Source organism: Vitis vinifera, chromosome 2 (assembly GCF_030704535.1).
Source record: "Vitis vinifera cultivar Pinot Noir 40024 chromosome 2, ASM3070453v1".
Classification (NCBI taxonomy): Eukaryota; Viridiplantae; Streptophyta; class Magnoliopsida; order Vitales; family Vitaceae; genus Vitis; species Vitis vinifera.
Window position 1 is genome coordinate 8,295,889 of NC_081806.1, and position 20,809 is coordinate 8,316,697.

Genomic DNA, 20,809 nt, shown 5'->3' on the forward strand with positions numbered 1-20,809 from the left:
TTCGAACCAGATCCATATGTTATTTACCAAGACCACACTTTCTAATGGTCACCCTAAACAACGGGGCTAAAGTATCACATATAATCCAAATGGTCGATTAGATTTCACATCAAAAAAGAGAGATTTGGGATGAAGGGGTATGTAACAATATATAGCATTAAAACCTGTACCAGAATCAACCACAAAAGAAATTATTACAATGCAAAATCCATTCCATCGTATGAAGGAAAAAAGGTCCAACACAATAGTAGTTTTTGGAAGAATATCAGAAGAGGGTAATAAGTTCTTAAAAGACTAACAAATTTGGAACTGTTCCTTAGTGAAAATACAAGTAACAATTCAACTTCAAATTCCTAAAATGGTTTGAATCTGGTGTGGAGGATGCCTTGCCAGTGACTTGGGGTCTGGGTAGCCATTCTTGGGATCCATGATTGCACTGTAAATAAGTTGATAAGCTTCAGCCAGTAATTTAGCAACCTGTAAACAAGCATCAGCTCGCAGCTTTGGAACCTGCATCTGCTCGAATTCTGGTAGGGAACTTTCACTTCCCAAAATAAGCCCAAAGAAAGCTTTCAAACACTCTGAAAGAGAGGCAGGTGAAGTGTCCTCCATCTCTGCCAATGGTGCCTCCACAACTGCTTTGTTAAATGAATTGCGGAAGTGAGGCATCTTGTTTGATAAGCCGCATCTTCTTAGAATGGCGTCCACTTGTTTTTCGACAAGAATGTTCATGTGATTATCTATCATTGCTCCAAGTTTCTTCACATATTCAGATGCAATCTCATGTCCTAACAAGGGTTGCTGGATGGCACACAAGCAATTGATGAGGAAGATTTTCGAGGGTGTTTCACTATCCTGCATGAATCAATAACATTAGAAACGAGGAGGCTGAAGCAATTGAACGAAACTTCACTAGAGATTGAACCCATAATTCTTATCAAATCTATAGCCATGAATTCTATCACATTATCTTGGGATGGAGGATGACTATGTATGCAAGGTCTTCAAATAGCAATAAGTTGGGGATTCGGAAATTCATTTCCACAAGGAATAATCTAAAAAAAGGGAAATTGAACAAACAGAATTCACTTGGGAGAACACTGATTTTGTAATAACATTCAAAAATACTTGATTGTTAAAAAAGGAAATGCACCATGCAACTCCTTTGGGATTCATTCAGAGTACATGGTCAAATTGGGAATTTGATTTACATGCGATGGATTGGGTTACTTCAACTTAAAACAAAAATTGGCTATAGTTGAGAAAAATTTTCCCCCTAATGTGAAGAAAATTGACATTTCTGGTTTCTCCAATCACATTGAATTACTATTATTTTCAGAAGCTGATCTCAGAAAGTTCTAGAGGGTGGCCTGCTGCACTGGCACAGTGCACTCCATAAACCATTAGGCTGTTTCTAAGCCAATCTCCAACATCAATAATTGCTATTATACACATTCAGACATATATGCCTGTGAGAACTGCAAACAACAAACAATTTGGAATAAAATGTGGAAACCTGTAGAGAAGACAGGAAAGAAAGTAACCTGAGAGAATAGGGTGGAACCGCTGTTTGATAAAATTGCATCGAAAGATGATTTACTCATTTGGCCTGACTCAGTACTTGCTCTACTTCTTCTTGATGAGTGGGTAACTCCCTTAGACTTATGTGCTTCTGCTGCCTGCTCACACATCTGCAAGTATTGAAAGCAATGAACTATATTACAGATGTAGGGTGATTCCAAAGAACATCAAGAATTATAAACTGATATGCATTATTGGGGTGTGGACAAACTGTCTAAACCTTAATCTGGTTTTTGAACAACTGAGTTTTTCAGTCACACTAAATTCCCAAACAAAATTATATATAGAAGCCAGACACAAAAACTCTGGAGGTTTTTTGATGCAGTGCAAAAACAGTACTCAGATTGGGGTGAAAACATAATTGAGTTGCAAAGTTCAATATGCCAACCTGAGAACCTCTTAATGGATAGTTGTCCTAATTCTTTTGGCAGTATCTGTTTGCAGGATAACACTATCCTTAGTAACAAGCACTTTACATAGAATGTATTCCTTCTATATATAATTTTGCTAAAATATTTAGTATGATGATTGATTTTGTCCTTTTGTTTCAGAATCAGCAAACTGGCACAAGATCCATCAAGGACAAATTAGATTCAACCATAAACAGACCTGAATAATAGGATCTAGCAACGCGGATATCACTGGGTCAAAGGCTGGCTTCTTTTCAGAAGCAGGAATCATCATGCTGTCATGGGTCTCGATTATTTCAAGTAACACAGAAACTCCTTCCCTTAGTGCTGCTGGTGGGGAAAGATCTACTGCAACAAGGGGAGGATACCGCAAAAGTTTTTCTCCTCGAGATTTCAGAATGTCAAAAAAGGTTTTCTGAGCAGCATCCTTGAGTAACCATAGCGTATTACAGAGAGAGGTTTCTCTCCCAAGCAAATCTGATATCTATGAGAGAACAAACAGTTAAAACAAAATGAAGAGCATAACAGATTCATAGATCAACAAGAGCAATGGATAGAGCTCAACTCACAGTATAACAGTAGAACTCCAGGGTATTACTAAGTTTGTATGCGATTATAAGATTAGGTTGAGACTGCAAAACTTGTTCTACTCTCACTTTAAATGGCCGGCAAACACCTTCAAAAATCCTATCCAGAACAAATTTCAAATCAGATTCCATCTTCCCACCATCACTCTCAGATATCTTGGATAATCTCTGAGCAGTTGGTTCAGTATCTACTGCTGCATCTGGATCAAGTAACGCAAGAACAAGTTCTCTTTCGGATGCCAAGGCCTGTAGAGAGGGAAACAGAGAAAATGATATACGACAACAGATATCAACAATGATGATAACTCCCATCCATCTCAGATAAATGAAAATGGAAACCAATGAAGAGGAGTTGAAGCACACCTGATGTAGCCACCCCAGCATGTCCCCTACATATCTCAAGGGATCATGAGCATGCACCTCAATAGGTCTTGGTAGTTCACCAGGTCCTCCACGCGTAAGAGCACTTATAAATCTTCTAAATAATGCATTATGTCTCATATTTGCCACCTGTATGATTAAGAAAGCGGTGTATTAACACCATCCACTGTTCCAAGTTATTAAACATTATTAAGCTTGATCTAGACTCACCTCTTCTGCACAATAGTTGAAAAGGACAGGGCGTTCCTTAAGGCATCGAACCGCTGTTTTCAAAAGCTCACTAACCTCAGGATTATCAGAGTCACCCAATCTTCTACACTCTGCCTGAACCCACCTAAAACAAGAAATAGAAACCATATACAATCTAATTCTTACATGCACCATGAAACAAACAAACCTAAAAACAGTACATCACAGACATTCCATGGATTCCTGTTAGTGGGGCCAGAATAAAACAAGCACACCAATCTAACATAAAGAAATATTATCAATGATACCTCAATGGCTTCTCTCCACTCTTGTTATTTATTTATTTGATAGGAAAACAATCAGTACAATATATTGACTACCACCAATCAAAAGAGGGACGGCACAACTAAGGACAAAAAATCAGGAAATTTCAGAGATATACAATCAAAATTTCATGTGTGGTGGATATGATATATGGTGGTGAAATTTCAAGGCACTGAAATTTCGGAAAAAAAATCCATTCATAATGCCGAAATAGTCAATTGATTTTAATTATTTTGTTTCCAAATTCCATTTTATAATTGAAAATATAAAAATTATCATGATATTTTTTAGTTTTTATATATTAATTAAATATAAGAAAAATATAAACTTATAAATAAAATTTGAAATTTAAAAATCATAAATATATTCCTATTTCTTTTATTTTATTATATAAATATAAATTACGTACATCGGTATAAAACATATTTTTACATTCTGCATATTATTATCAAACATCATAACTTATGTCCTATATGATGTTTTCAATAAAAACACGTCAATATGTGTATAATTGTTTTGTTTTTTGTTTTTTTTTTAGTTTTCTCAAACATTTCTATGAATTTTGATCAATTTCCATCTATCGATATTTTTTTTTCAAAATTTTCATCGATATTTTCCAATATATCTCTATATATTCATAAAATCTAACCACCGATATTTTCATCCTTGGGCATACCCATTGTAGACCAAGAGTACACGAAGGGTGCAAAAAGGCTAGACATAATATAAAAAATTTGGCAAGGTCTTATACAATCAATAAAGTAAAACAAAGAGAAATAATAACGAAAAGACTGAAGAAACAAAAATAAAAAACAATAAAATAAATCAACACTACAGCAGATTGGTTGGGAACATTCAGAGAACCGGCTCTGATAAAAGTCAGCCAAGTCATATCTAGAATGATCCTCACAAGTTAAAGACGCAGTACAATATTTTTCAACTCAATACCAACTTGATCAGTTTGACAAGTCATAAATGAGGTTAGAAATTAAATGTGAGTAGTAGCACTGCTACACAGTAGAGTTGCAAATAATGTGAGATTTGGACAACTCTTCCAACTAAACTTCTACTATGAGAATTACCATCTCTATTTATATACTCAATATAAATTGGTTTATTATTATTATTATTATTATTATTATTATTATTATTATTATAAATTGGGTTTTTTTTATTTTTTTTATTATTATTACATGATATCAAATTATAAAAGAAATCAATATTATCCATTATAAGAATAGATCTCATAACATGGCATATAAATTATATGAAATCTTACTTATATTTTCTTCACAATTATTATTATTATTATTATTATTACATGATATCAAATTATAAAAGAAATCAATATTATCCATTATAAGAATAGATCTCATAACATGGCATATAAATTATATAAATCTTACTTATATTTTCTTCACAATTTTGTACATTAATGAAAGCTTAAAACCAAACAAGATTTAACAAAATTAATTTTTTTAGAAACATTTTTCACTTTTCTTAATCGAATGCATTTTCAAGAATAGAAAAAACAGAAAATGAAAACAAAAGTGATAATAGAAAATGAAAACTTAAATACGTTTTTCCGAACACAACATAATAATTAAAATGATGATATTAAACCACTTTAAAATTAACATAATAAATTTCAATTTATCTATTAATATAATAAAATATTATTGGTATATCATATCATTTTATATATTATATAAATTCATTTAAATTATTTATAAATTATTTAAAGGAAACTATTTGTTTGAAATTACTTTTTTTTATTAATGAATATGTATAGAAAACTCCTAAATCTAATTTAAATTATTTCATTAAATATGGTGAAAAAAATAATTCACAAAAGTTTAGCTATATTTAAAATAATAAAATCAAATCTTCATATCCACTAATTACTTAATTTCCAATGCAAAAGTAATTATCAATGATAAATAAAATGAGATTTTAAATTTTGTATTAAAAAAGTCATTCCATTAGAAAATCAATTTAATTAAAGATATAATGCAAATCATTACTTATCATTAAAAAATTAATAATCAAAATTAACTTTCAAACATTTTTTTATAGACAAAGAGAAAATAAAAAATAAAACACGCCAAACAGGGAGTGCTCCCTACGTACACAAGCAGTATACAAAGAAAGCCGAAAACAAAGCAACAAGAGAAAGAAAAAACCTAGAGAGGAAAAAGCTAACCAACAAGCCAATCACCAAAAAAATTTAGAAAAGACAGATAGTCCAAGTCCAGAAACTGTTGAGACCACTCAAGAAGAGACCGAAAAAAGAGGTTCCTCAAGCAAGTATCTGACGTCTCTTCCTCTTGGAACATTCTTTGGTTTCGTTCTCCCCAAATGCACCAAAAAAGACAAATGGGCGCCAATCTCCAAACTGCTCTCCTTTTCTTCCCTAGGCCCTCAATTTTCCATTCTAGAAGCAGATTTCTCACTAAAGCCGAGAACACCCACACCACCCCAAAAGAAGAAAGCAACAAAGTCCAAAGCTCCCTTGTCTTACCACAATGAATTAGGATGTGGTCAGCCGATTCCTCATTCTCTTTACAAAGACTGCACCTATTAACCATAGACCAACCCCTCCTCATTAACATATCTACAGTAGAAATTTTACCCTAAACTGCTTCCCAAGCAAAAAAACGAGTTCTAAAAAGGGCATACGAACCCCAAACCTCTTTGGCTGGAAATAAGGGGCTATTCTCATCTTTTAAAGACCTATAATAAGATTTAACATTAAACTTTCCCCTCCTCTCAATCTTCCAAACTAAAGAATCCTCCCCTTCTTGAACCTTTACTGTAGAAATGTGATCCAAAAAACGAGCCACCTCCTCCAATTCCCAATCTTGGAAGGATCTTCTAAAGTGCACCTCCCAACCCCCACCACCACCTCCTTATCTCCCCCAAAGATCAGCCACTACAACAGAATTATGGGTTGCAATTCTGAACAGCAAAGGAAAAAGATCCTTCAGCTTAGAATCTCCAAACCAAATGTCCTACCAAAATCTTGTGCGTCTACCATTTTCAATACGATTACTAGTTCTAAGAAAGAACTCCTCCCAACCCTTTCTAATGTCTTTCCAAAGGCCCGTCCCATAAGACTCCCTCACCTCTCTAGTGGTCCAACCCCCTTCCTCCTTTCCAAATTTACCAACAATGACTTTCCTCAAAAAACTCTCCCTCTCTAGAGGAAATCTCCAAAGCCATTTTCCGAGCAAAGCATGATTGAAATCCTTCAAATGCCTTAACACCAACCCTCCATGCCTCTTATCCTTGCAAATAACCGTCCATCTTACCAAGTGGATCTGCCTGCCATTGCTCGTTTCAATTGGAAACCGCACCACGTTGAAGCCCTCTGCTATACACCAAGGATCATTCCAAAGCCCCTTAACAGCGGCTAGCTCCTCCCACAACTCCCTCCTTTCCCTTCCTTTGATCGGGCTATATAACCCAAACAAAACCCAAACAAAACCCTCCTCGCAATTTCTAAAGCGGCAAGAAATAGAAAAAGAACCCACTTCGACCTCCAACCCTTCCAAAACTCTCTTATCCCACATTACTAGCACCCCACCTGCCGAACCCCTTGCATCTAAAGACACCCAACCCAAATTCCTACCAATCCCCAAACTTCTAATAATCCTATCAGACATTTCCTTCACTTTTGTCTCCTGACAACAAACCAAATCTGGCTTATGTTTTCTCACCATAAACTTAATAACCATCATTTTATCTGGGTCATGCATGCCTCTAACATTCCAGGACAATAATCTATAAGCTTCATAGGGGACCACAACAATTTGTCTTCCCAACTCCCCTTCCTCTGCCTCTCTTCCAGCCAATCCATCATAATTAATAATACTAATGAGCTTCTTCAACTCCCTATCCTTCCTTGAACCCGACAACATTCCCCTTTTGCTCTCATTAGGCTTCTTGATAAAACATCTTCTATTCTCAATCTCCTTGAGGATTCTCAAAATATCCTCTTCGAAACCTTTAATCAAAACCCCCACAGACTTATAGAACCAAAGAATTTCTTATTCACCCAAGGGGATTTGTCCTTTTCCGCTTCTCCTGCTCCAGTGATATGAAGATGTGGCGTCTCCTCCTTTGAAGAACCGGGGAAATCAAGCAAGATGGGAACCTCATTATCTCGAGACCTAGGGGTTACCGCCTCATCCCCACCCTCTGGGTGGCTGGCCCCATCATTACCTGACAGGGTGAAGGATCGTCCATCCTTGAGAACCATACAAAGCAGCAACTCAGGCTCTAAAGGGTCTTCAAACGTCCCCTCAAACTCCCTTGTCCGCGAGTACCCCACAGAATCCCCCATCCCCGAAAAAGAAGTAGAAGAAAGGCCAAAAGATTCCCCGGACACCCCCCCCCCCCCCCCCCCCAAGAGCAGGAGAACACGCGATGGGGAACATACCTGAAACATAACTCTTCAAAGGCAAAAGGCTAAGGCCTTGGTCCAGCGGGGACGCCTCCTGCTCTGAAATCTCCCCAGCAGAAACTGGCTTTGGAAGCTCCGACTTGAACTCCCTTGACTCAGAAAAAGAGAGCCCTAGGAGAGAAGCTTGGGCTAACCCCTTTTTAAGCCCTTTTTTTCTATTGGGCCTAATAGAAACAGCCCAACGCCCCACCTTATTAGAGAAACCCAACCCCACTTTCTTAAATGAAAACTTGGCCCGATGGAGACTGGGCTTTCGAGTGCTAGAAGGCCCTCCCAACGAGTCCCTAGACACCTGCTCGGCCCACTTGGAAATTTGACCACCCTGTCCACCCTCAGGACCCCTTCCACCGCCAAAAAACTTCTTTCCATCCAACCTTACCAATTCAGACACCCCACTTTTTGTCACGTCAGAAGTCTTTTTCACCAAACCAACTTCCTCTTGCAAAGAAACAAGCCCTTCACAGTCTATTTGCCTAGCTTTTTCCTCGGGAATCCGAGACTCCAATCCATTGACCCTAACACCTACGCCTGCAGCAAGAGTTCCTTTTCCATAGAGCTCCCTTTCCACACGCACCACAGTACGTGAATCGCACCCCCCTTCTTCCTACTCGAATGGAACCTTGCTCACTGGTTCAACTCCCCTTTGAGGCTTTAGATCAGTCACCACCTGAAGGGCCGAGAACCACACCGAATCCTCCTACCACAACAGTATAGAGAACGAAGCAAACCCAGTTATCACCCCTAACCTTCCAGGCACCTCCTTTCCATTCTTTTTAACTAGGATTCTAGCCCCCTTCCTATAACGGGGCTCTTTGGTCTCCTCATCCACAACTACAAAACCCCCACAAACATCCCCCACCATTTTAAAAAACTCCATACTCCAAAACTGTAAAGGCAACCCTAGGATTCTCACCCAGGATACATCCCTCTGGAACTCCATCCTAGAACACCCCACAGTTGGAGCCCACTAGTCTAAGGATAATCGGACGCCATTGAGAAAGCGACTCCCCTCCTCCAACACTTTTTGAGCAACACCCGCATTAGAAAATTCAAACAGAAACAAAGAATCTTTTAAAGCAGCTACGCTCACTTGACCATAGAAACTCCAATGGGTGTTTGCCCAAATCTCCACCACCCTTAAGTCAGGAGTTGCCTCTTCCTCAATATCCCATCTGCCCACCAAATAACGGCTAAGACCTTTCAACTTCAAAGTATAAGCCTCATTCCCAACTTCAACCCAAACTTCCTCACTCCTCCTTTTTGCCTTGTTTTTGGTTCCATCTACAAAGCTTAAGCCGGTTTTAACAAGAGAAGGTCCATGCCCTCCACCATAGGTATAAGAGACCTCTGCTCCAATCTTAGAGTCATCTCCAATTTTAGCTAACTCCTTTAACTTTCGTCTCATGAAGTCCCAACCCAAAAGGTCAAAACCCTCTGGGATAATAATGAAATATCTCCTCTCATCCTCTCAAAGGACAGAAATCAAAAGGTAACGTCCAGCTTCATTTTGACACATTTCTATCCTGAACCTCCTACCTTGATCATTCACGTCTCCCTTGAACAGCTTCTTCCCTCTCCATTTACAGCAAACTTCCAGCGACTTCAGAATCCAAACCACTACCCCTCTACTCGCTTTGATCCACCTTAGGAAACCTTTGCCTTTCTCCACTATCTGCACCTCACCCCTACCCTTTGTCCAATCAACCCACAACTCAAAGGATTTGGAGTCGATGAGGAAGAAGCATGAGCTTTCCCCCATCATGCTCTTTGCCTTGTCTACAAATCCACAGATAAAGAGGATCTTACTCCCTCAGCAGCATCTTTTGCAGCTCTGAAATCTTACTGCCACATGATGGGGGAAAACATGATGAGCTTTCCCCCATCATGCTTTATTATGGTAACTTTAGATGTTAGATTATTTAATTCCTAAAGTTATTATGGTATGAAAATTTAGATCCTAATGAAAGCAAGCTATTAATTTCATTTCATCTTGCTGTTCAGGTTGGTAAACAGGAACATTTAAGAATGCACAATAGTAAGGAAATTTAGATCCTCATGAAAAACAAGTAGAAGTTTAAAAAAAAATTCTGATGGAGCAAGTAGAAGTTTTAAATTCTGCAGTGCAGGATATCAAATTTCATTTGATCTTGCAGTTCCGGTCAGTAACCAGACACTTAAGAATGCACCATGGCATAAAATTTAGATCCCCATGAAAAATAAGTAAAAATTTTAAATTCTGCAAAAAGTTCAATTATGATGCAATTCTATAAAGAAGATGAACAAGAACAAGAAGTTTCACCTGCACAAGCGCTCATAGGCTCCTTCCTGGTACACAGCCATCATGTCCATCAACTCCAAACCTGCACGCTGCAAAAGAGTCCTAAATTTAATGGTAACCATCATAAGAAAATAAGATGGATAAATAAGAGGTTGCTAAAAGAAACAGAGAAAAAGGAAAAATAAACAATTTAAGCACAAGATAATGGATAAATAGCCAACTAGAAGACAAGAGCCTGACTTAAAACCTCAGGAGTCCCATGAAGAAATTGAAGGATATATTTCACACCTAGGGAGCTAAGCTAGCCCATATGTAAGAAAACAAGCACCATACCTCAAATCTATCTAACAAAAACAAGCCCTAACCTCAAGTGGATTATGGGACCTGAAACTTTTATTCTTGCAGTAACGCTATTATTTACAGATGAACATACTACAAGAATATTGTTCAGGGCAAGTCCACTTATGTTGAGGATGACAAAAAGCTAAAAATTATGAAGGACATGAGTTTTAGTATATGTTAATAAAACTATATTGGGAGGAGAGAATGGCATACAAGGAACCCTAAACAAAAAAGAGTTCAAAATGGAGAGATGGAGAAAGAGATAAAGTTCAAAATGGAGAGATAGAGATAGGTAGAGAGTTGCGAAGGACATGAGATAGATGGATAGAGACAGAATTGTAGAGAAACAGAAACAAATCCACCACCACTTTCATCCATGATCCACTATATTGCATTCACTAGAACCTTCTAATTTGGCGATCCATTGCACTCCTTGATCTCTATTTCTGTCATCATCTTTCTTTTCCCTTGTAATCTCTCTTTCGTTCTCCCTCTCCTCCTTGAAATTTTCCTGTCACCTCTCATATTCGATTGTTGATTTCCTTTTGACACAGTTAACATCTCCAGCAACTTTGATGGGTAATTGAAGCAGTGATGGAGACTCTAGAGATTATTTTAGCAGTCGGAAAATTCGGCAATGGTTGTTTTACCAGTGACAATGGTGGTGAGATGATGATCCCAAACATAGAGATGATTGTCAATTTCTATTGGAACCACGTTCTTTTTCAAATGGGTATCTAACCTAGGTGGAGTTTCCAAACCATCCAGAAAGGGAATTGCTGCACTTGTTGCTGCAGTCTCCACAGGCAAACAAGTCCAATCAATAAGACAAGTCCACCACCACCTGAACAACTGCAAATTTAGGATTCCATCTCAGTGCCCCTGATACCACCACTTTTTTTTTTTTTTTTATTCCTTTTTGAAAGGAAAACAAGAAAATGTATTAGAAGTCCCCGAAAAGACTGTAGCAAAGTACACATCATGTATACAAACAGTGCCAAACAGGCAAGCACAAAGGACATTTCTTGCTGCCACTGGTGGCTGAAATCCAAAAAATATGGTCGATATCCCCGCACCAGATTCATGAAGATGATATATACAGTTGGCTTTTTCTATTTCCATAAAGTATCTTCTTTATCCTGTTGTTGGCTTCCAAAGGATACAAAAGGCTCTTGGAATGTTTTTTAAAGTGGCCTTAACAGACCATGTTGACCCTAATAATGTGCTGTTAAACCTGGACCCATGTTGACACAAGACGATATGGGTGCTGGTATTACTCTCTTGCTCCCAATACAGGATCGAAAACAAGTAAAAGGATCCTGTTGTTGGTTTCCAGAGGATACAGATGAGCTTTTGGAATGTTTCTAAGATGACCTCAACACATTCTGTTGCTTCTAGTAATGCCCTAGATACCCTGGACCCATGTCGACAAAAGACAACATTACCGTTGGTATGGGATCCACATCAGATATACTTTTCTTGCTTCCAATTCAGCACCAGAAACACGTAAAATGGATTTATTTTATCATTATTATTATTTTAAAGATCTTAGGAGCTTTGCCGTTAGGATTGCCATTACTGTTGAAGAAAGACTTTCATTGCCCTTTGAAGAGACAAGCTTTCTGAATACACCACGTTTAGAGAGTGGAAATAAAATAATAATTTCACTTTGTACAGGAAACCAATAATAGTTAAAATAGAAAAATAAAATCTACTTCTATGGGCTTACTCACTTTGTCCCAATTTAAAGTAGAAGATATAATAAGTCAAATAAGATCTGCTTCTCTGGGAGGATATTGAAGCATAGAGCATTTGACTAAACAGGAAAGTAGTTGCACCCACGTACACAGGAAATATACAAAGGAAACCACAAAATCTCAAAAATAGCCAATATATATATATATATATATATATATATCCCACAACCATTAGCTTTATCACAATGAAGAAAATATATGGTTTGCCAATTTATCAGCTTTATAAAGACTTATTCAGTAAAGACCATCTACTCTTCATTAGTTGGTATGATTAAAATCTCTCCTAAACTGCTTAACAAGCAAAAACAAGCCTTAAAGGGCACACAAGCCTCGCACCTCTTTCACAGGAAAAATAGTATGACCCTCCAAGCACTTTGAATTATAAAAGAACATCATGGAACCTACCTTCATCCTTATCCTCCATAAGAGCCTATCCTCCCTTTCCCCAATCAAATTCACATAATAGATGTTTTTTATAAAGCTATCCATTGCCCCCGACTCCCACTCCTGAAAAGGCCTCCCACAAGAGATGCGCTAATGACCCTAAACCCTTTCAATCATCAAACATCCAACAATCCTGCAAATTGGGAAGTGGCAACACTATAAAGAGAAGGAAATGCTTATTTCAATAGGCTCTCTCCAATCCACCTATTCCTAACCAGAATGGTCGTTTGAAGGTTGACCTCATCCCAAGCCTCTCTACTAGCCTTCCACAACCCTATACCAAAGTGTGCCCTAATCACCTTTCATCTCTCCAAACCTTCCTGTAATGACCTTACTCCACAAATTGTCTCTCTCATTTGCAAATCTCCACAGCCACTTGCTAAGCAAGGCTCTATTTCAAGTAGAAGCTTTTGCATGCTCGAACTTCCATCCTTTTTAATCAAGCACACCTTCATCCAATTCACTAGATAAAACCTTTTTCCCATCTAATCCATGTCCCCATAAGCAATCCCTCTAAATCTTGTCTAATATGACTCACTTTTCTACAAATGACAAATAAAACCAATATTTTTAAAGGCTAAAAGTGGTCTTAGCCCAAATGAGATAAAGTGTAAGCCTTAAGGTCAAACAAGGCATAAGCCTTAAAACCAATATTTTAAAAGGCTAAAGGCAATCTTCAGGCATTTCGCCAAATAAGACAAAGTATAAGCTTTGGGGCATAACAAGGTGTAAGCCTTAACTTATTATTATTACTATTATTTAGTGGGATCCTTCAAGAAATCATAATCATTTCCCAGTACTCTATTGTTCTCCTATCAATGTTAATATCCACCCATTCTTCTTCTTTATTTGTCAATTGTAGAAGTTTTTTTTTCTTTATCAATAATAAGATAGTGATCATATATGAGTTCAACTACCACAACTAATAACTCGTCTATTTCTTCTTCCCAATTCCCCCTCCCCTTCCTTTCAAAGGGTTAATTGGAAGTCAATTGTCATTTTTTAAAATATTCGACCTAAGGCAAAAAGCTCATAAGGCACAAAATCATTAAAACCATTGAATATTAAGATTCAAATCTCTTACAAAATATAGACCAAAAGTTCATTCAGACCTCAAACCCATAAAAACCATTCGAATATTTCAAGATTAAGCCTTGATAGCCTCACGACTATATCCTCAAGGTTGTAAATGTCAACAATGTGACACTTACTTTGTGTGTACTTGGTGCACCTTTTCCAAATGCTTGTGTAATATATTTTGATTTTGACCAATATAAAAATTATAAAATTAAATAAAATAAAAGCAGTTTGAGGATTAAGCCTCAACCATAATTTGCAATGTCTCACCTTGAGGCTTGCTTCAAGGCATAAGTTTCAATCGCCTTTTAAAGCACTAATAAGAATATGAAGTAAATTGGAAAATTCAAAAGAGTGTTTTTAATAAGAGTCAATCTTCCCCCTTTCTAAAAAGTATTGTTTCTTCTAGGAAACCAATCTCCTCTTAAGTGCTCCTTTAACCTAGTCCCAAAATTGCGCCAAACTTGAAAACTTCTCCAAAAGATAGGCATAAATATGTAAAAGGAAAGTGTCCAACCCAACATCCAAAAGAAGACAATTTATCCATCTCCATCATCTAGCTCCTTGAATCAAACTCATTATCAGCTCAAAGAATATCAACACCCATCTGCAATGCCTCAATTAATCCTCATTAGCCTCATAAAAGAGCAAAGTATCATTCGCAACAAGGAGATAAGAAAATTCCAACCCTTTCCTCTCCCTTACCCCTAACCTTAAAATGTGGTAAAACCCTTCTGCAACACCCTTGAAAAGAAACCATTGAGAACCTCCATAACCAAAACAGAAAGGTAAGGGTACTGCAAACCACTCTAACACAATCCTTGGAACTTTAAAAGTGACTTGCGGATTTTCCATTCACCAACATTATAAATCTCACAAAAGGAAAGCAATTTTATCCATCTCACCCATTTTGCATGACTTCTACTTTCTCCATTATTGAAACAAGAAACTTTTAGCTTACATGGTCATAAGCTTTCTCAATGTCCCGATTCGCACCTTAAGCCCACTAAAGAACTCCTTATTGGAATAGGCCCATTAGCTATCAAAAAAGCATCCACAATCATTCTACCATTCATACTTTGAGAGATTTTGATATCACCACCCCCCTTCTTAAGCTTGTTCCCCAGAAAAAATTGACAAGATCTTATAGAGTTCTCCCATCATATGAGCCTAAAATCCTTTATGTCCTCTGCCCCTCTCATTTTAGGAATTGATACCAAAAAATTAGCGTTAAGACCTTTCAAACAAACAAAACAAAACAATCTATCCACATGAAATCCCTCCCCATGAACTCCATTTCCCCACATCTACCCCCTCCCTCTCTTGCTTTTCTTGTATTAATAGCCCAACAATTTTGCAAAAATGCCATTAAGAGAGCATCTAAGTGATTAAAGCCAAAATACATGCTCTTATGGTACATATATAGTATGACTTGAATTGATGCTAACACCCCAATGATGGTATTAACATCTACTTTGAGCTTAATTTCTCAAAAAAAAAAAAAGAACGAATTTGAAAACTTCACCTTTAGATATGGGAGAGAAAGGAAAATTGAGCGAGCATAGATAGGAATTGAGAAGTGAGGAAAAGATGAGAGCCCAAGCAAAACCAAAAGAGCAAGTCATGAGCATGACACATGAGTGACAAGGCCTATGAAGATAATTGGAGAAGATGAAACCATGTGGAAACAAGTTAAAGCAAAAATTGAGAGGAGATGCAAGATAGCTAAAGTTGAATGAAGCTAACTTGAACTTTGCACTACATTTTGGAGCACTTCATGAGGTCATTTTGGGATAAGTCATATGTGATTTTGAAGCTCGAGAAGTCAAAAATCCAACGCTTCAAACAGTTCTTGAATCGGAATTAAAACAAAGAAATTATGACCAATTGAAGTAGTGAAAGAATAGAAAGTCGAGTAAAAAATTCTTACCACATGACAAAACTTTCGATTGCAAAACAATTCAATAGTTTTCATATCGAAAATTTTCAACTTCACACATTGGTCATGAATATTTGCAACTTTCCATGTCGAAGATTTTAGTACATGTCTTGCCTAATTCAAAATCAGTCGCAAACCTTTGAGATTAATTTTGGCATTTCTTGAATCCCAAGTGGGTCCCAGAAAATTCCAAATCGTAATTATTTTTAGTGATTTTTAAGTAATTTTTAGGAATAAGTAACCAATAAGAACATGCCACGTGTTAGTTTTTTTGTCTTTACTATGAAAACTAAAATTTTTAGGGTTTTTAGGATCTCTTTGAGAGTTCTTGAATTTCTAGAGAGAAGAGGACATTGAAATTTCTTTTTAATTTAAGAATGGATTGTGTATGTGACAACACGCCCATGATAGGCTAAAGATCCATCTTGGAGTGTGAAACATGAAAACCTAGGGTTAGAGCTTAGGGGAAAGCAATGGGAAAAGTTGAGCTAATAATGGATTAAATAAAAGGTTAAGGCAATAGCATGTCCTTCTCCAAAATCGGTGATTTTCCATCAAACCTTCTATCCCCTCTGTCTTTCCATGCCCAGATTTCCCATTTTTTCAGCGAAAAATCAGCTACTTTCCTTGATTTTTTAAACACTGCCCACCTTATATTCACTTTAATTCCTTCTATTCATTGGTTTACTCCCATTTTCCATCTATTCTAATCTCTAAATCTTAGCTATCTCATTTCATTTCTAAATCATAAACCCTCTTCATAATACTTCTTGAGAGAATGATCAGACTATAAGGTTCCCAATGAAATTGGCAACACAATGAAAAAAAAACATTATGATATGAAATTTTTAGCAAAGGAGCAATTTACTTATGATCTTTAACACCTAAAATGTAATAAAATACCACCTTCACTATCAATTTTGAGTGCAGGAAACATGTCCTTCAAATGTACATGCATTTGTATAACACATATACTACCAACATCAACAAAAAGAATTTATTTTTATCGCTATAGCCCATAACTCTGTGTGTATATGTTTGTGCAAGAGAGTGAGTGAGTGTGTGTGTGTGTGTGTGAGAGAGAGAGAGAGAGAGAGAGAGTTTACCTGGTGATGTGTCCTGAGTAGTATTTTGCAGTTGGCATGAATTTCTTGAACATGAGAAAGTGCCTTAAAGAAGTTTTCATTCAGGTCTTCCTCCCTCAGTGCACTTATCTACAAAGGGGAGAACCATTAGGGGTAAGTAAAGATAAGCACACAGCAAGTTCAGTTTGCACCAATGGGAACAAAGTATTGGTGGAACATCTAAGGATCAAACATAAACCTCTTCATTTGAGAGCTGATAATCACGAAGGAAGCATGAAGCAATCTCCTGCCTCTGCGTGGTGATTTCAAGTTCCTGTTTAAGCCTCTCTGTTGTACTGATAATATCTCCAGTTGTAGCATTACAACTGTTCAATGCTTTTGCAATCCTGTGAAGGCACAAAACTTATAGTTTCACATAGAGTCTCACAAGGCTTTTCTTTTCATATTCTAGCAAGTGAAAACTGAAATGAACATGGGACCATACAACATCACAACCAACCAGTGTTTTAAGAGGCTAAAGGCAGTCTTGAGGTGTTTTACCCAAATGAGGCAAAGTCGTGAGCCTCGAGGCAAAAAAGAAAAAAATCTTAAAAATCAGAAAAAAAAACACTAATAAAATCACATGAAAATTAAATAATAAGAAACCATACAATATATAATAATCAAATTAATTGTATGTGATTTTCAATAGCTTCTAATTTAGTTTTTTTTGTCTTTTCTAAAATCCAACCCTCTCTCTCATGCATTTATCAAATAATCTTCAAAAACTACCATCGCTATCACTAGTAGGATCCTATGATGAATCATAATTATATCCATTTGTTCCATTATCCTCTCCATCAAAGTTAATATCAATCCATTTTTCTTTTTTATCTATTTATTTCAGTTATCTTTTTTCCTTTATCCATCAACAATAAGATAATGATTATATATAAGCTCGATTACTACAATGACCAACAATTCTTTTATTTCTTCTCAATCTCTTCCTTTCATTTCCATTTAAAACGTTAATTGGTAGTCAACTAAGCCCTTACTATTTAAAAGGTTTAACCCTAATCTTGATGCAAGACAAAACTTATAACTATATACCAAAACCCCATAAAAGCACAAGTTACTACAACCAATAAAATATTGAGGCTTAAGCCATGTATACAAAAAGCCAATAAAGACCCTCAACTCATTAAAACCTTTTAAATATTTGTGGCTTAAGCCTCAACATCCTCAAGACTATAATCTCAAGGCTATAAGCCTCAATCAGGTGAGGCTTAAGCCTCAATAAGCCCTCTATTGAGGCTATCGCCTCAAGGTTAATTTGCATAGTCTCACCTTGAGGCAAGCCTCAAGGCGTAAGCCTCAATAGACTTTTAAAACACTGCAACCAGCTGCTCTAACCAGTTTGACAAAAAATGAAGCTCCCCCACTTTAGTAAAAGGCAAAGATACAAATCACAACCACATTTCAAATTTGCAAATTGAATCCACCTATAAACTTCGTAAGCCAAGAAGATCTTGATCCCATAACCTTGTGCACTGAGGATAGAAATGGACTAATCCCACATTCAAGTGCCTCACGGATACAATTGGATTGTGATGTCAGTGGTAAATAACTAAATAATGTCATCATCGTAGTCTTTCTGTAGGAATGTTATCACATAATAGTTTTGTTATTTTGTAGGGGTATCACAAAAGAATCAGCCTACCATAGTTCAAGTGGTAAGCATTAGGGTGGGACTGATAGAGGTTCCAGATAAATAATAATGTCAACACAAGAATCGTACAAAAATGAACATACGCACAAGCATCCATGTACAGAAGCACCTTTTTTGTTGGTATGCTGCTGCTATTGGCCTTGAATAGGCTTATTTTTGTTGTATATGAATAGTACCTGATTGTGGAACTATTTAGCACATGTTTGGGTTGTTTTCCCTGATTTATTGTTATTTCCTTCTTTAGTAGCTTGACCTTTTATCTTATTTTTGCTAAGAAAATGTTTCTTTTACTTCAAATTTATGAGTGGAATCTGTAGATTGTGATATTTGAGATAAAAGTCTCCACTAGTAACACAATCCTATTCCACTCATGAATCAAGCTTCTAATCACATCTTCTCCCAAGCCTGGAAACATCCACATTCCAAATGAGAATAAGAATTTTTCATATATGCCGATCAAAAAGCCCCGTGACTCCCATAGAACATTCTTTCTTTTGGACAGTCCTAAACTTCAAACTCCAACCTCTCATTTTTTAAAGGGAAATTGACATTTGGTTAGAACTTTCCTTTCGCTTCCACCCATCAACCAAAGTTTACCTGAAATCTATTTAAAATCCCACTATCCGATCTTCTCAATCACCCAAAATCCAAATTCACTACTGATATGACACTAATCCTAATAATTTATCATAATCACAAACAACTTTAAAGAGCAATGACATTTTGGCTAAAACTTTGATTCAAATTCCACCATCAACCAAAATTCATCCAGAAAAATGATAAAACCCATTATTCGATCTTCACAATCACCCACATCTAATGCACATAAGATCCTAATCTACCACCTGAAGCCATCCTAGCACTATCTCACAACCGCAAACTCAATTAATTGACAAACTATATTCAAACGACTTGAAAGAGAAAGAAGAGATAGTTAAAGCTTTTATTCAACTACCACCCATGAACTAAAATTCACCCAGAAACACAATCAAAACCGTTTTCTGATATCCACATTTCACAATCACTCAACGCTCATGCACAAGTAAATCACAACGCAAACTCAATTAATATAAATTATTACACTGAAACAACGTTCAAGAGCATGTGACGGGATGAAGATCAACCTGTCGCAGCAATCGGCGAGGGCGTTAACCTCCTCCTCGACACAATCCAAGGCCTGCTGAGCGGCATCGGAGGCGCGGAGGAAGTCGTGGTTGATGGAGAGGCAGCGCTTCTCAATGGTGGATCTGAGGTTACGGCGAGCGTGTTGGGTGTTTTCGGTGTAAAAGGTAGAAAGGGTGTTGAGGGAGGCCAGCAGATCCGGAGAGTCTGTGCGAGATTCCAACACCTTCTTCAGCTTCCGAGATAGCCCCGGCGCCACACCCACCGTGGCCATTTCCCTTTGCTTGTCTCTCGGTCTCTATTCCCCCTCTCCGCAATTTGGGAGAATTGCCTGACTTCAAGCTCTTGCCCAGCTTTACCAATGGAACATCCACCGTCGCCCGATCTACAAATTTGTTCTTCTCTGTTTTTAGCAAGCAACAGGATACAGACTCATCCGAAGAGACGTAGTAATTGGCCTGAGGAAAACATGATGCAGGCTGAAGAATATTAAAATAAGAGCCTGTTTGTAACTGTTTTTTCCGTAACCAAAAGTATATGAAAGATGTTTGGTAACAAAAACTATTTCCGGATAACAAAGTTATTTTTTATTATTTTTATTTATTTCTTAAAAATTATTTTAAAAAATAATTATACATACATATAAGATTAAATATAATACACCATATATAAAAATTATTTTTAAAATATTAAAAATAAATTTAAAACATTTTAAATTTGTAAATAGGTTTTTGCTCTATAAAAATTGATGAACAATTTTCAAAAACTATTTTCAAAATTATTTTCGAAAATAATGACAAAACAAGTCCTAAGACCCGAAGACATTTTTTTGTTTTCTATTTAAGAGTGCAAGCTAGTTTTATTTTATATTCTTTTAAACCCAAAAAATAGAAAATTCCTCGTAAAGAACTATTTTAAACTTAACTAAATAGGTATTGACTATTAAAAATACATTAAAAAAAATAAATTATTATAAAAAATTTATTACGTAAAATTTTAAAACTAATTTTTAAAAACATAAAATAAATCTATATTATTTGTTTTGTGGAGAATTGTGAAATGTTTATGGAATTGGATTGTAATCACTATGTCTATATGATCATCTTTTTTTTAATGAAAA

The 20,809-nt window shown here is 36.5% G+C and overlaps 1 protein-coding gene across 1 annotated transcript; it reads right to left on the reverse strand.

Annotated features, from left to right (window-relative positions):
- Nucleotides 1-123: 123 nt before the first annotated feature.
- LOC100255670 (conserved oligomeric Golgi complex subunit 6) lies at nucleotides 124-20,230 on the reverse strand. The gene is made up of 10 exons (XM_002281235.5): nucleotides 19,692-20,230; nucleotides 17,098-17,245; nucleotides 16,881-16,988; nucleotides 10,237-10,304; nucleotides 3,170-3,293; nucleotides 2,942-3,088; nucleotides 2,561-2,824; nucleotides 2,191-2,475; nucleotides 1,545-1,691; nucleotides 124-855 (listed from the first exon to the last, which is right to left on the reverse strand). Exons 1-10 carry the CDS (start codon nucleotides 19,961-19,963, stop codon nucleotides 346-348), a joined length of 2,073 nt encoding a protein of 690 aa, XP_002281271.1. The 5' UTR covers nucleotides 19,964-20,230; the 3' UTR covers nucleotides 124-345.
- Nucleotides 20,231-20,809: the final 579 nt, after the last annotated feature.

Excerpts from the sequence above, each read along its gene's own strand:
- LOC100255670 (XM_002281235.5), bottom strand. The coding sequence starts at position 19,963 with ATGGCCACGGTGGGTGTGGCGCCGGGGCTATCTCGGAAGCTGAAGAAG. Across the intron at positions 17,246-19,691 it reads CTCGCCGATTGCTGCGACAG|GATTGCAAAAGCATTGAACA; the intron begins GTTGATCTTCAT and ends GTGCCTTCACAG. Across the intron at positions 10,305-16,880 it reads TACTCAGGACACATCACCAG|CGTGCAGGTTTGGAGTTGAT; the intron begins GTAAACTCTCTC and ends ACTCTTTTGCAG.